Here is a 16,926-nt window from a genome sequence, read left to right as displayed (position 1 = left end):
GATAGTACTGCTTATTACAATACTATTTCTATGAACGCAAGGAGAAAATTTACATGCCGCAGGATCGGATATATCGATAGTCCGGTTATATCGATATGTTTTCCGACTCCCGAGAATATCGATATAACGAGACTTTACTGCACAGGTGTCAAAGTCAAGGCCCGGGGGCCAAATCCGGCCCGCCACATAATTTTTTTCGGCCCGCGAAGGCAAATCAAACTTGTGAAATTCCATCATACTTGCTAAAATCCGAACCAAAATGTCATATTTTCGGATGTAAACCACAATAAGTCATTTTTCTTGACTTCAGATTTGAAAACTAGTTATTAATTATTTTATTCAGCGTTCTGTATGTAATATGTGGCGGGGATTAAACATTCTAATGGCTTCCCCAAATTCATAATGGCCCTCGGGAGGAAACCATATCTACAATGTGGCCCGTGGCAAAAAACGACCTTGACACCCCTGCTTTCCTGTATTTCACCTAACACTACACCTGCTCTTCATCAATATATTTTTCACTGTTTTGTTTTTATCCCACCAGACATGTGACACATCTGTTCTATCAGCTTAAAACCATTCCAGAGTAAACATGGACATAAAATTTACTGTGCAACTTGTCACTGCTCAAGTGTTGTCAGTTTTACCTTAGCAATAAACTGTCTTTTTTTTTTCCTGATGGCGGCCTGGTAGGCGAGTGGTTAGCACTCCGACTTCACAGTGCAGAGCTCGACGGTTCATGTGCCGCTCCGGCCTCCCCGTGTGGAGTTTGCATGTTATCCTCCGGTTTCGTCCCACATTCCAAAATGGCAGGCTGATTGAACACTCCAAATTGTCCCTGGGTGTCATTGTGAGAGCGACTTTTGTTTGTCTTTGTGTGTCCTACGATTGGCTGGCAACCCATTCAGGTTGTCGCTCGCCTTGTGCCCGAAGATGGCTGGGATAGGCTACATTGCCCCTCACGACTCAAATGAGGAATAAGCGGTACGGATAATGGATGGATTTTTTTTCCTTTCGGTTCAATTCAATATCATTCAATTTAAAGAAAACATTGCATGTTAAATGTACACTTTTTACACTATGTGTTTGACACTCATTGGAAAGTTCAGTTCAAGTAGTTAGAAGTCTACTGTACATTGATTACCCTGCCTCAATACAATAACCAACCCTTGAAAATTATTCTGTCCTTGGATGGCCAATCCCTGAGGCTTGAACCACCTGAGAGTTGATGCCACCCCTTCACCTCCATTCAAATGGTGCCCAGTAACAAACAGAAAACATCTCTGTCCAATTATCAGGAAACTGCAGTACACACCAGAAGAAATTCTTGGAATGATCCTCAATTATTCCCGTGGACTGGCTGAGGACTTTGCAGGTCAGTTTTCTTTTTGAATCAAGTTCACATTTTGCCATTTGAATTCATTTGCCAACATTTCCTCCCCACCTTTTTTCCAAACTTGTAGAACAGCCAATCAAAGATGCAGTTATCACAGTACCAGCCTTTTTTAATCAGGCAGAGAGAAGGTCAATGTTGCAGGCTGCACAAATGGCAGGTCTGAAGGTCCTTCAACTCATCAATGACAACACAGCCGTTGCCTTAAATTATGGGGTTTTTAGAAGGAAAGATATCAACGCCACAGGCAAGGTAAAATTCAGCATTACTCCATAAATCATTGTTCAGTCCTCAATGCTTTCACTGCATTTACAATAATTACAAATGTCAATGAGCCATTGAGCTCATAAGATTTCACCGTACTTTCAGCTTTGTGATGCAAAACGTTGTTGTTGTTGGGCATTTTAGGTAACAAGCAGAATCAGGAAGCCTTTAATAGTCCTACAGTGAGGACATTTGCAATCTACAGCAGCAAAATTGAAAGGAGTGGTGGTGGGCAAGGGGTTGAAAAGAAAACTAATTATTGCATGTACAAGAAAAAAATGACAGAAGACTGAACTGTACAACTGAAAATACTATTTTGAGGTTGAGTGCCAACAAATTGCTTAAAATTCCAACATGGTTTATTTTCAGAATGTGATGTTTTATGACATGGGCTCAGGCAGCACAACCGCTACTATCGTCACATATCAAACCGTAAAAACAAAGGAATCCGGAACCCAGCCGCAGTTGCAGATTCGAGGTGTCGGGTGAGTGTGTAAAACGTTGGTTGTTGCTGCTCATATCACACTGTTGCACTCTAGTTGTAAATGACAAACACTATTATGAACATTCTTAAAATAATATGAATAATGAACAGATGACACAGAATAAAAAAGCAACCTGACGAAGTCACACACTCAAAATATAATGCTGAATGAAGGGAGCGAATAAAAACCAAGTGTGTGTTTGACAAATAAAGACAAGGAAGACATTCCTCCTCCTGGCATTTCCAAAATGCCTTCCGATGTCTGCCTGATCCAAAACAAATTATCTTAAGGATGCTGATCATCAAATAGTGAAGGGTTTTTGAAGCTCTTCTTCTGTGGTTGCGGTGTGTGTTTTAGTCTCACCTACGAATGCTGATTTAACATTTTTCTTTCAATCACACAAGCCAGTGTCTTATTGTGCCGGTCCCAAGCCTGGATAAATACAGAGGGTTGTGTCAGGAAGGGCATCCGATGTAAAAGCCTGGCCAAAACAAACATGCGAATCAAACCTCTGAAGATGGAGGACTGATTCGCTGTGGCGACCCCGCAGGGGAAAAGCCGAAAGAAAAAGAAGAAGACCTCAATTGAGGTTTATGATCGTCCTCGGTGTCTTCTTCTTATGTTTTGCTCCACATATACATAGTTCAAGTGTCAGCCAATGTTAATTCTCATTCTACTAGCCCCCGAGACCCAGCTTCTTGTTTTTCTTTTTTTTCCCACATTGGTTTATCATTCATTCACCATGATACTCCTATTCACGTTAAATGAAAATGTTGAAATTATTTGTCTAAGGCAGTGGGTGTGACGATTTTGGCTTATAAACTAGTTTTTAGGCAATGAATGAGTAAAAGGGACTGTAAGTTAGTGAACTCCCCCAAGCTTGAAATTTAGGCTGGTTTAAATAAAATTATTGAAAGGCAATTTACTTGAAGCATTTCATTTAGTCAAACACTGCTGCGGGTGCAACATACTGTTTGTCAATATAATATTTTTTGAAGGGCTAAAAATGAATGAATGAAAATTCATTGAAAGTGTTTTCTTTCTTTGTTAGTCGTAAATGCAGGGCATGTTTCATGTTCTCCAGGTTTGATCGTGTGTTGGGTGGGTTTGAAATGGATTTGCGCCTTCGCGATCATTTGGCTGGACTGTTCAACAAGCAGAAAAAGACCACGAAAGATGTGAAAGAGAGCCACCGTGCCATGTCCAAGCTACTCAAAGAGGCCCAGAGGCTAAAGACAGTGCTCAGTGCAAATGTGGAATTCATGGCACAGGTGAGTGAAGCTATCAGAACTGTCATTCAGTAATGACTATCATTACAGTATTATAGGGGTGTTCACATGGCAACTTTTACTCTGGTGTAGCATCGAGGTTGTCCTCCATTGAGCATTCACAGGAACAAAGTTATACCGTAGCTCCTGAAAACAGCTTAAACCGGGGGTTTGTAAATTTACTCCAGAGTAAATGCTAGTTTGCGGAGCAGCACCGATATGGGATGTGTGAATGCTACAGGGTAAACTTACTCCATGTGAGAAGAGCGTTTCAACCTTTGTTGTACTTCCGCATGTTGATCCTTTTACAATGTCTGAGTCATTGATTTATCTGGAAAAGTATAAACCATGTTTTTTTCAATACAGGAAGAGGAAGAACACTATGTATGCACATTTTTTATTTCCGTAGTATTACTCTCATATTGCATGGCCGCAGAAACTGCCGTGTGAACGCAAGTGGGGCTGCACCGTGGTTAGCACGATTCTCTTGAGTAAGCAGCCCTCTACATGTGAATGCACCACAAAATTTAAGCCGTCTAAGAATTATCGCAACACAATTTCGCAGCACTAATGCAAATGTGCACCATGTGAACACCCCGTATATTGTTAATCATCAACACACACCCAGTGTTCTTGGGTCAAAATGACCATCTTCAGTAAAACCAAATAAGCAGATTAATTCATTTACTGCAATGCACAAATGTATTCGGGAATTGAAAATATGACGTACAGCGCCATTCCCAAATTTGTTCGGGGTTTGTTTTTCTTGTTTGGGTGCCGATAAAGCGCTGGCCATGGCCTCTGGCAATGTTTTTCCCTTCCACAAGGGGAATCATTTCCCTTTTTTTATGCTAGCGCTTTTTCCAGCTTCAGCTGTTGTTAAAGCTCTATATAAACCAATATGTATTGCATTGTATTTTGGACATCCACCTTCATTTCAAGCTCATATAACTACATACTCGTATAAATTCGGAAATAACTTTTTTTCTGATTAAAGAAGTCCTAAAACTCAATATTGTGTAGGACCTGAAATTTGAGTGACAATGACAAAAACCCTAGCAGTGGAGTAGACACATTTTTGCACGTCGGGCAGTGAATGTGTTAATTCAATTTATGAACATACATTTTATTTTGCTTGATGAAACAACTTGTCCTTCACCACGATATGTGATAGAGTTCTCCCTCCTCGCTTGTATTTGTATCGCTTCAGAAAAGGAAATATTTGTGCAAAAGGGATTTTTGAATTATTATTTTTTTGCATTTCAATGACTAAACTTTCTTTTATCCCCTCCAAAATTAACAATTTTGAACAATACATTACAAGATGAAATATGAAAAACAAAAGCCAATTAAATTTGCTGATGTAGCACAGTATGTAAATGCACAGCCTTTGTGTATATGTTTCTGACACCAATAGCACACAGTATCAGAATCAGAATCATCTTTATTGCCAAGTATGTAGAACATAGAAGGAATTTGTTTCCGGTAGAACACGCTGCACTAGTATCGTCGTCCAAAAAAAAAACTGCTAAGTGGCACTATACAGTTCCATTTTGGCTACTGTTGAAAGAGTTCAAAGAGTTAATGGCTTGGGGGAAGAAGCTGTTTAAATGTCTGCTGGATTTGGTGCGCATGGATCGGTAGCGCCTGCCTGAGGGGAGTAGCTGGAAAAGGTGGTGGGCAGGGTGCGGAGGGTCCAGTAGGATTTTTCCGCGCCCTAGTTTGGATTCTTGCAACACGCTGAAGACAGTAGAGATGATCGTGGACTTCAGGAAACATCCATCACCACACGTCTGTGTAAGCTCTCAGTCGTACAGGAGTGGTCCATCGATGAGAAGGTTTCTTCAGCCGTCATCTGTACAAAAGTGAAGGTTTCGGACGTTTCGCCTCCTATCCAAGAGGCTTCGTCAGCGAACTAAAGTCTGACTGGTCGTATCGGCCCCATTTATATATCCCTAATGTCCAGACCTGGTGGCGCCGGACACAGCTATGATAGGTCCCTACTCTCAGGTTGGGGGGGGCGCGGGACCCCCCCCTGTGGCCCCACTGATTGTTCCTACATTCCTGACTAACGATTGGCCTATTACACCCACTCCCCCCGGTATCGCCTCATCAGCATAACGACCCTCATCAGCATTGCGAAAGTTGCCTAACCTGTTTTGCCTGAGCAGGCTATTGTATGAACGATCCAAATTGAACCTCACCCCACCAGACCGGTTTAATGAAGGATTTTGTTGTTTTATAAGAATCGCCTCTTTTACCCCCCTTTCAAACCATCTATGTTCTTTCGCTAAGATTTTAACCTCATTGTCGTCAAATGAGTGGTTGCTAGCTTTTAGGTGCAAATGTACTGCCGATTGAGGCCCACTAGTATTATCCCTGCGATGTTGATAAAGTCTTTTTTTGAGAAATTGTTGAGTCTCCCCAATGTACTGCTCTTTACAATTTTCATTCTTACAATGTATGGAATAAACTACATTACTTTGTTTTTCATTTGGTAGCCTATCTTTTGGATGCACTAATTTTTGCCTTAACGTGTTTATCGGTTTATCGGTTATCCATCACCACAGCTACCCCTCACACTATCCAACTGCCTTGTGTCAACCGTTGAGACCTTCAAGTTCCTGGGAATCACAGTCTCCCAGGACATGAAGTGGGAGGTCAACACCACCTCTATTCTGAAAAAGGCCCAACAGAGAATGTACTTCCTGAGGCTGCTAAAGAAGCATGGCCTGCCACAGGAGGTGCTGCAACATTTCTACACGGCTGTCATCGAATCCATCCTGTTCTTCCATCACCGTTTGGTTCGGGGCCGCCACAAAAATGGACAAAATCCAACTTCAACGGACAGTTAGGACGGCGGAAAAAATCATTGGCACCGCCCTACGCACTCTCGAGGACTTGCACACTGCAAGAATCCAAACTAAGGCGCGGAAAATCCTACTGGACCCTCCGCACCCTGCCCACCACCTTTTCCAGCTACTCCCCTCAGGCAGGCGCTACCGATCCATGCGCACCAAATCCAGCAGACATTTAAACAGCTTCTTCCCCCAAGCCATTAACTCTTTGAACTCTTGAACTCTTTCAACAGTAGCCAAAATGGAACTGTATAGTGCCACTTAGCAGTTTTTTTGACGACGATACTAGTGCAGCGTGTTCTACCGGAAACAAATTCCTTGTGTGTTCTACATACTTGGCAATAAAGATGATTCTGATTCTGATTCCTTCAGTGACGTAACGTGAGGACTTGTCACCAACTCAAAAACAAGACTTCCGGAATATTCAGCGCGAGTCTAATGCGGTGGAATCTTTTGTAAAATACGCTCAGTAGAAGTCATTTGAAGCGATTTTACAAATTATGGACACAACTTGTCGGCTGGATGGGTGCATGGTTTGTGGAGCCCGCGGTGAGAAGAAAGGATCGTCAGCGTAGAGCGCCGATGCGTATATGGAACTGTCGCGGCTTGGAATTGAAGCGGATTTATGTGGAACAGGAGATGTGAGGCAATCTCTTTTCGTTAATGGATGCTACAGCTTCGTGTTTCCACCATACATCCCTGATCCACTGGTGAAAATGATGCTTTGATCCTCCTCTTTCATCTAGAACTGCTTTATATAACAAAGAGGGTACAAAAGGTGCTTAAGAATGAATGACTCTCTCTTTGTTTTGCCATATTGTCTTTGTGTTGTCATATTATTTGTTGTTTAGTTTTTTTGTTCTTTTGACTTCAAAATGGCCCCGTGAGAGTGGTTGTATTTTGTCCTGTATGTCCTGTATTTTGTTTTTCTACTTCTTTCATTCATTTCAGCTTCCTTTCATAACTTTGCTGCTGTGAAATGTAAATTTCTCCACTGCGAGACTAATAAAGCTAAATCCAAATTATACGAGACAAACATGCCCTCCGCATACAGGAGTAGTGAAGGGTAATTAATGCAATGGTTTCATGGTGGTCCACATAACACACACAAATGACTGTTTTGAAACACTTGGGCAATGGACTGTTTTTTTTCTTTCAGATTCATGACAATGGACAGTCTATTTTCTCTGTAAATAATAGAGGCTCACTGTGTTTTACTATGCATCATTTCAAATCTTAAATCCTCAGCAGTGGTGGAGCCGTACCCATCTTTTACCCTAAACCGGTTGCCAGCCAATACCACTGAAATGTCACCTGATCACTGAAGGCTACTGTAGACATCTTAGTAAAATTGTCATTATTGTGATATTTGTTTTGAATAACTGTGCTACTGATCTCGACCCTTATTGAGAGATTATCACAAGGTCCTGATGTTTCTTTCAGGTCGAAGGTTTAATTGATGAAATTGACTTCAAGGCCAGGGTCACCAGAGCAGAGTTTGAAGAGTTGTGTGCTGATCTTTTTGAAAAAGTGCCACACCCAGTGCAGAGTGCCCTCACTGCTGCAGAAATGAATCTGGTATGTATTCCTTATGGACACTATGTGAACTATTTCTGTGGAAGTAATTAGATATGAAAAAAACTGATCCTGATACACTAGACATAAACAAACTCGAACTCAACATTATTTATCATAATAATAAGATTTTATTTTAAGCGCCTTTCAGAGCTCTCAAGGACACTTTACAGTCACAGACAAGCATAGGTACTATAATAAATAAAATACAATCAGAAAATAGAACCAAGAGTAACCAATACTTGTAGACGAAACATCTTCTGAGTGTCATCAAAGTGATAGGAAGACTGTGAAAAGTAAATCTGGGGATCTCAAAACCACTTGAGTTCATTGCCAACTTATCATTTCTAATTTTGCATCAAAAAACTGCAAATATAATTCTGAACTACAAAACTGTTCACAAACATACCTGAAAAACGGTCAAAGCTACGCTCCGTTCTATGAGCCTGACTAGATGGCGCCCCTCTGTGTGGCTGCCTCCACAGCAGCTCTTTCCTTTTCTTTTCTACTTTTTCATTTACAGTGGTACCTCGGTTCTCGAACGCCTCACCGTTTCGAACAAATCGGAGTTCGAACAAAATATTTGAGATATTCTTGCTTCGGCGTTCGAACACCAATCGGTGTTCGAACGTTGTGTACATATATATATATATATATATATATATATATATATATATATATATATATATATATATATATATATATATAAAAAATTCAAAGAATCTTTGAATAGAATAGACGCAAGCCAAAATTGTATAAATGTCATCTGTTGAAATGGTGGTGAAATATTGATATTTAAGAAAATTGAAATTAATCTGAGGTAATCTTTGTGACAATAGGATGAAATTGAGCAGGTGATTTTAGTAGGCGGAGCTACCCGTGTCCCTAAAGTTCAGGAGGTGCTGCTCAAAGCAGTCGGGAAGTAAGTGTCACATTGAAGTAACTTTTTGTTTTATTGCAATGTTGTCCATTATATGTCACGACTTCATAATTCTCTTGAAATTAGGGAAGAGTTGGGGAAAAATATAAATGCGGATGAGGCAGCAGCCATGGGAGCAGTATATCAGGCTGCAGTTCTCAGTAAGGCCTTCAAAGTCACACCATTCCTGGTCCGAGACGCAGCCATCTTCCCCATTCAGGTCATTTGATTTTATTAACCTATGGACATTTTTCAGATAATATTTCTTTATTTACGCCAAGGTAAAATTCATAAAATTAAATTAAAATTGAATTGACATTGAAAATTGAAATTGATTATTCACGTTAACTACACTTTTTTTTCACACTTTTTAAGTTAAGTTTAACACTTTTTTTGTAAAAGTAATTGTTCTTTTGTTGATTGTTCGTATAACATTTTCTAAAAAAAATTTTAGAAAATTGGAGGGATTGTTTATTCAATTACTCATATACTAATTTGCTGTTCCTAATTGAGCCTCGAGGTCACAGGTGTCAAAGTCAAGGCCCTGGGGTCAGGTCTGACCCGCCACATAAATTTATTTGGCCCTCGCAAGCAAATCTAGCATGTCCAGTTCCATGATGCTTGTTAAAGTCTCAACCAAAATATAAAATTGTCATATGTAAATCACAATAACAGTCATTATTCTTGACTTCAGATTTGAAAAGTAGTCATTCATCAATTTATTGTGCACACTGTATGTGATATGTGGAGTGGATGAAACATTGGCTTCCCCAAATTCATTGAGAGGAAATCGTAACTCCAATGTGGCCCGCTGTAAAAATGAGTTAGACACCCTTGCTCTTGATGGCAGCATTTAGCACATGCAGGTAATTGGCCAATATATAAATTCTACATGCGGGCCAGACATTTTGATTTTATGACAGAGGCTGTGGGCTATATGAAATTTGACCATGGGCCGGACTTTGGACATGTCTGGTTTATATGCTAAGTTGTTTTTACGGGAAAGATACCACTGTAACGCAAAACATTTGTGATTTCATTTTGTCAAGTAGATTTGAAACGTAAGATTGATGAGGCTCCAGTGTTGATAAAATAATCTGGTTGAAGATCTGTAGACATATGCACTGCTTTTATGACACGTTCTGCTTTTAGTAGGATACCACTGGAACTCTAAATGTTTACGGTTACATTTTGTTAGGTGGATTTCACTCGTGAGGTTGATGAAGAAGGTGCCAAAGCCTTGAAACACAGCAAACGAGTCCTCTTTCAGAGGATGGCCCCCTACCCGCAGCGAAAGGTCATCACTTTCAACCGCTACAATGATGACTTTGCTTTCAATATTAACTATGGAGATCTTAGTTTCCTGTCACAGGAAGACCTCAGGTAGCTGATTTGTGTGGTTTGTGCTCTAGAAAATACATGTATCTAAATGGTTTTATCCTCCAACTAAATGCCCTGTCCATTTATGTTAACCGTGCCCCTCATGTATCTTCACAATTGCAGTGTGTTTGGCTCTCTCAACCTGACAACAGTAAATTTATCTGGAGTAGGCAACAGCTTTCAGAAGCACACACAGGCAGAGTCTAAGGGGATTAAGGCCCACTTCAACATGGATGAAAGTGGAGTTCTCCTCCTGGATCGGGCAAGTCTATTACTGTGATATGTGGTGCCCAACTTTTGTTTGACAAGAGATGAACTTTTCAAGCGATTGACCCAATTACTACGCGCACATGAATGTCATAATGAGCAATAGTCATAACGGCTCCCTAATATGAATGGAACAGAAACAAAATAGATACAAGAGTGTATTAGTTTGTGAAAAGGAAATCACCTTATGATACAGTAGACGTGATGCGGAAACATGGAATTCTCTTTTCCAGCATCTTGAGTTTAAGAATGTCACAATCGTAGCTCACGTGTATCATTTTAAAATGTTTCTCCTGACACTTCAAATACCCAGTCTTTGCCAGTGCAAACAGTGAATTGATTGCAGATGAAACACCATTTTATTGAGAATGAAAAAAAAAAGATGGCAAAAGATCTAAATACAGGCTACTTCCGGTGATGCGTCACAGTCGGTTAATGTTTTTTTTTCTTTTTTTTTAATGTTAAAGTGAAACACAATACACCCGATGCATTCTAACGTGTAAAAAGTTTGGACACCCCTGCTCTTCACCCTTCGATTGCCTTGGGACCAGTCCGCAAGCTATTGCTCGATCGCAATCAATATTTTGGGCACCCCTTTGATCATTTCAGTTTTCAACTCCAGGGAATTTTTCCAATGGCTACTTAATCCCACATTCTATGTGCTATGTGAGGATAGGGCACTCGGCGGGAGACACAGCCAATCGCAGGGCACACAGAGACAAACAACCATTCACTCTCACACCTCGGGACAATTTAGAGTGGTCAATCAGCCTGCCTTGCATGTTTTCTCATGTTCTAAATATATATTTAAAAATACCTGTCCCCTTCTGCCCCAAACAGGTAGAGTCTGTTTTTGAAACCATTTTGGAGGAGGAAGAATCATCATTAACAAGTAGGTTATTCTGTCAAACTTTGGGCTACGGTTTACGAACCCCTTGGCTTACGAACTTCAACCCAGCTAAACAGAACACAATTGATGAGGAACTAGATAACATTATCACAGAGAAAGCACCTACAAGGGATCATTCCTCAAGATGGTGAAAGAAGAAGGTTACGTTCCTCATCAAGTGTTTAATGCTGATGAAACCGGCCGGCCACTCCATTCCATCAGGCCATCGACCATCAAAAAGGGAAATAAAACGACTGTATTATACGGTACCGTTTAGTTCTTTAAATATAATACCATAACACATTTATTACACATAAAATAAGGTATATTTTGTGTATCGATTAGAAGGTTTCTTCAGCCGTCATCTGTACTTCTTTGAAGGTGTCTGACGTTTCGCCTCCTATCCAAGAGGCTTCGTCAGCGAACTAAAGTCTTACTGGTTGTATCGGCCCTACCAGTAAGACTATAGTTTGCTGACAAAGCCTCTTGGAAAGGAGGCGAAACGTCCGACACCTTCAAAAAAGTACAGATGACGGCTGAAGAAACGATGGACCACTCCTGTACGACTGAGAGCTTACACAGACGTATATTTTGTGTAGTTTTAAGGCTTCGAAAATGTTTTATGGGGACCTGGGAATGAATTATTCTCATTTTAATGGTTACCTATGGGAAATAAATTTTTGGGATATATACTTTTCGCCTTACAGTTTCTGAGCCAATGTATCACTGTATCTGTATTCACAGTTTTCCCAAATTTTTGGATTGGATTGGATTAGCCTTTATTAGTCTCACAGTTTCTTATCACTGTCACGTCCGAACGAGGCGTGGCAACTGATCTCGTCGGACAAAAAGGAGAGCTGGATCCAAAATACTCGATGGAGACAGGAATAGGTTCAAAACAGTCTTTACTGAGACACACAGGGAACAAACATAATGTGACGAAATGGAAAAGCGAGGCAACGACTGCCGAGTGGGACCAACCTGCGTACAGTGAGGCGACAAGGGTGTGGAATGAGGAAATATACCGGCGAATACTGAGCCTAACCGGGTGACTTTTATAGCCAGAAGGCACAATCAGTGGATCGGGATCAGGTGCATGAGCCTGTGAGTTGCTGGCGTACGCGCAGGGTTGTTGGTCGAACACCAACGACATTATCATTCATCATGTTGATGATTCTCATAGCCATTCTGGATGGAACTGTTCAATAAAAGCCTGCACATCATTCCACTTAGCCAACATTGCCTTGATGCTCTCACTTGATGCTGCAGCCATCTCCTCCTCCTCGCCCTCAGATGACAACTCCTGAATGGCTTGCTTCTGCTTGTCCTCTTGAAGGCAAATCCAATCCTCTGTGTTGAGGACCTCATTATGGTCAGCAACAAGCTCCTCGATGTCATCTGCATCCACTTCGAGTCCCATGTTCTGTGCAATGGAAACAATGTCGTCCAAAACAACGTAGTCATGAGGATTTGTTGCGAAGGATGGTAGCAATGGTGGACTTAGCATATCGGTACTGGGCCACTAAATCAGACAAACGCACACCTCGTTCATCTTTCTCAATGATCTCCTTCTCCTCGACTGTAATTTTGTTTTATGTCTTCAGCTGAACACGAGCTTGTGGTGGGGTCTTTTTCGGTACCATAAAAGCAAAAGAATCCGTAAAAAAATCGTTGAAGACGTGATATGTACACGTGCATTCAGTTAAAGGGGGTGTGGAAAGGTAGGCTTGCTCGGGCGCTGTTCGTTCGTGTGCTTTGGTGTTCTTCCACCGAAGATTACTCCGCCAGCCGTGGTGGCGCGGCGCTCCATGTGTATCCCGAAAAGTAGTGCTTATGCCAAGGTTTAATTTTCATAAATTTAACGTTCGTAAACCAAAAATTTCGTAAGGCAAGGTGTTCGTAAACCGAGGCCCCACTGTATATCACCTCGGCGTGACCAAAGCAAGACTTTTCAATCAACTAACGTCAGACGCATGCACGGCATAATAAGCAAAAGCCTGTCAACTAACTAAAAGCCTGTTAACCATTAGAGCTCACACGTACCGTTTTAGAGTGGTTCCCTCAGCTCTCTAGTGTCCTATTGTTTTCTCCTGCCCCCGGTGAATTGGACATGAAACAAAACTGACTGCTCAGCACGAACACCTTCTAATAATGCAGGTCACACGGAAGCATAGGTTGAAGATTTACCTGCTTTATTTAATTTTATAACTCATACTTTTTTGTGAAATGATAGTGCTAGGATGATTTTTTTTATTAATGTGCGATGCACATTAATATAAAAAAAAATAGATTAAGAACATGCTCAAAGACACAAATGTGTTATTGTTTTTTTTCCTCTCCTCTACACCCCTCACGGTCAACTTAGCCGGTCCAGCCTCCCTGGACACACTTCTTCACATCCTTTACGCGCACTCCATTGCTCTGGACAGTTGACCCCAAGTACTTAAAAACCTTCCTTATCTCTTCCCCCAGTCACATCACTCTTGTGCTTGGGTTCCTCTCATTCACACATATATTCTGTCTTGCTGCGACTGGTCTTCATTCCTCTCCTTTCCTCGGCTTAACTCCACCTCTCTAGCTTCTCCCTCATCTGTTCCCTGCTCTCGCTACAGATCACAGAGCCTGTCCATCACCATAGCGCAGGGGTCGGGAACCTTTTTGACTTAGAGAGCCTTAAAAGTCAAATATTTAGAAATGTTTTTCAGTGGGAGCCACACGCGTGCACGCACACATACACACATGCAAACACGCACGCAAACACGCACACACACACACACACACACACGGCCACTTTTCAACAAAATGTCAGAATGTGAGAGCTACACACACACACGCACCTATGCGTGGCCACTTTTCAACAAAATGTCAGAATGTATTATTTAAAATAACTTTGTGATAGTACTCACCGTTAACATGAATGGTATTGCGTTCCTCGTGATTGATAGAAATCCAGCCAAACAGTCCATAGGCGAAGTTACTGCTAGCTAGCCTGCACACGGCTCATAAGCTTCCACACTTGCTATCTGCAATATACTTCTCGCAGAAGTATATTCATGCTAACGTTAACATGGGGTTTGTTAAAATGTCACTGACATTTCATCGATGGAATTGTTTCATTGCAAATTGGATTCAGAACATTTTCTCTCCTCAAAGGCGAATGCTGCAGTGCATTCAAGCTGAAGTGCCCTCGTTGGGCTCATTTAAAGGAGAGTTTACCTGTTCCAACATGACGGACAGTGTCATCCAATCAAAATTGCGCTTTCCGCCAACTGCAGCCTCAACAGGAAATGAACAGCGAAAAAACGAGAATATGTATTTAGTTTTATTGGAGAGCCATATGCAATCATCAAAAGAGCCATATATGGCTCTCGAGCCGTAGGTTCCCGACCCCTGCCATAGCGTATAAGAAGGGGCTCAGAGCTGACCCCTGGTGGAGTCCCACCTCCACCTTAAATTCCTCCGTCACACCAACAGCACACCTCTCAACTGTCTTATAGTCATGTCTTGCACCGCTCTGACATACTTTTCTGTCACTCCAGACTTCCTCATGCAATGCCACAGCTCTTCTCTCGGCACCCTGTCATATGCTTTCTCCAAATCTACAAAGACAATGCAATTCCTTCTGCCCTTCTCTGTATTTCTCTATCAGCATCCTTAAAGCAAACACTGCATCGGTCGTACTTTTTTTTTATTTTTTTTTTTTTTTTGGGCATGAAGCCATACTGCTGCTCAAAAATGTTCGTTTCTGCTCTGTCTAGCTTCAACTACTCTTTCCCATTGTTTCATTGTATGGGGATTCACTTTATTCCTCTGTAGTCACTACAACTCTGCATGTATGTTAATACATTGCCATTTCTATCCTTAATCACCCTAACCTGCTGCAGTTTCTTACCATCTTTGTCTCTCTGTCTCGCCAGCTTGTAAAGATCAGTCTCGCCTTCCTTACTGTCCAGCCTAGCATACAAGTCATCGTAGGCCTCTTGTTTGGCTTTCTCCACCAATTACAAACCTCTCACGTCTAGGAATGTGTTGTATGACTTCATCAAAGTGTAACAGAATGTCTCCTTCACTGCCACTCCTTCACTCACATCCTACTTGTGTGGCATACCTACTCACAACATTTAACATCACGCCTGTGATTTCTAGCTTCAGACTCATCATTATATCTGATATTCTTTTTACTTCTAAGACATTCCTAACAAACTCCTCTTTCTAGATAACCACAACTCCATTTCTCTTCCTGTCTTCATGATAGAACAATTTGAACCTTGACTGTAAGCTTCTAGCCTTGCTCTCTTTCCACCTGGTCTCCTGAACACACAGTATGTCTACCTTCCTTCTCCGCATCATGTCAACCAGCTCTTTACCTTTACCTGTCATTGTTCCAACATTCAAAGTTCCTCGTCTCAGTCCTATACTCTTGGCGTTCCATTTTCTCTTTTCCTTCGGGCACACCTCCCTCCTCTCCTTCTTCGACCAACAGTAGTCTATTTTCCTCGAGCACCCTGAAGGTCAACAGTTCCAATGGCGGCCATTGTTAACCCGGGCCTCGACTGATCCGGTATGGGATTCAGAGGTTTGATTCGCATATTTGTTTTGGCAAAAAAATTATGTCTGATGCCCTTCCTGACACAACCCTCTGGATTTATCCGGGCTTGGGACCGGCACAATAAGACACGGGCTTTCGTCCCCTTGTGTCTACATTGAATGTTTATGTATTCCTGAAACCCAATATTCATTGGTTCCCAAAATTGGAGTGAAAATTACAAAAACCACGGCACTGGAGTGGACACACATTTGCACATTGTCTGGCAGTAAATGAGTTAATACTTAACACCATTAAAAAATAAAATCTTCTTCTTTTCCTTTCGGCTTTTCCCTTCAAGGAGTCGCCACAGCAAATCAGTGTCCTCCATCGTTCGAGGTTTGATCCGCATGTTTGTTTTAGCCAAGCTTTTACGTTGGATGCCCTTCCTGACACAACCCTCTGAATTTATCATAGAGACCGAAATAAAATAAAATAAATTTAAAAAACATGCAGTGAAATCTTGACACTATTTCCATGATGTAAAAACCACCTCCACAAGTAATACACAGAAAATTAGAATATTGTGAAAAAGGATGGACCATCGTCAAGAGGAAGATGAGAAACAAGAGACCGAGCAATGCAAGAGCTGAAGGGCGCTATTAAAGCATCATGGTCTTCCATAACATCTGAGCAGTGCCGCAGGCTGATACCATGAATGCCACGCCGCATTGAGGCAGTAATTCAGGGAAACGGGGCCCTAACAAAGTCCTGAGTACACAAAATGACTATACTTTTGTGATGGCTGATATTTTATTTATTTAAACTCATTTTTTCTGTTTAGTTCATGGGATATTCTAATTTTCAGTGACTCTTATTTTGTGGTTGTCATAAGCTGTAAACATAATACTCAAAATTCGAACAAATAAAAGTTAGAAATATATTGCAATGTATGTTATGAGTCTAAATAATAGATCCATTTCACCTTTTAAGTTAAATTACTTAAATGTATGAATTTATGCATGTTTTGAGTCTAAAAAGTAGATTAATTTCACCATTGTCAGAGCTGTTCGATCGGACACTGTGTACAAAGGCTCGAACAC

At 41.2% G+C, this 16,926-nt stretch overlaps 1 protein-coding gene across 1 annotated transcript in view; it reads left to right on the top strand.

The window, feature by feature from the left end:
• The window catches only part of hyou1 (hypoxia up-regulated 1), a 41,814-nt gene that overhangs the window by 6,671 nt on the left and 18,217 nt on the right, over positions 1–16,926 (top strand). Inside the window, exons 6-15 of the mRNA XM_089016657.1 lie at positions 1,299–1,375; positions 1,464–1,645; positions 2,027–2,142; positions 3,227–3,413; positions 7,712–7,846; positions 8,683–8,765; positions 8,850–8,982; positions 9,961–10,145; positions 10,266–10,404; positions 11,250–11,301. Coding sequence (XP_088872783.1) covers positions 1,299–1,375; positions 1,464–1,645; positions 2,027–2,142; positions 3,227–3,413; positions 7,712–7,846; positions 8,683–8,765; positions 8,850–8,982; positions 9,961–10,145; positions 10,266–10,404; positions 11,250–11,301 — 1,289 coding nt within the window. The remainder of the gene's footprint in view (positions 1–1,298; positions 1,376–1,463; positions 1,646–2,026; positions 2,143–3,226; positions 3,414–7,711; positions 7,847–8,682; positions 8,766–8,849; positions 8,983–9,960; positions 10,146–10,265; positions 10,405–11,249; positions 11,302–16,926) is intronic.

The sequence above is a fragment of the Hippocampus bargibanti genome, linkage group LG16, assembly GCF_051943395.1.
Source record: "Hippocampus bargibanti isolate YZ-2025 linkage group LG16, ASM5194339v1, whole genome shotgun sequence".
NCBI classification, from domain to species: Eukaryota; Metazoa; Chordata; class Actinopteri; order Syngnathiformes; family Syngnathidae; genus Hippocampus; species Hippocampus bargibanti.
This window is presented reverse-complemented; position numbering and strand designations above follow the sequence as displayed.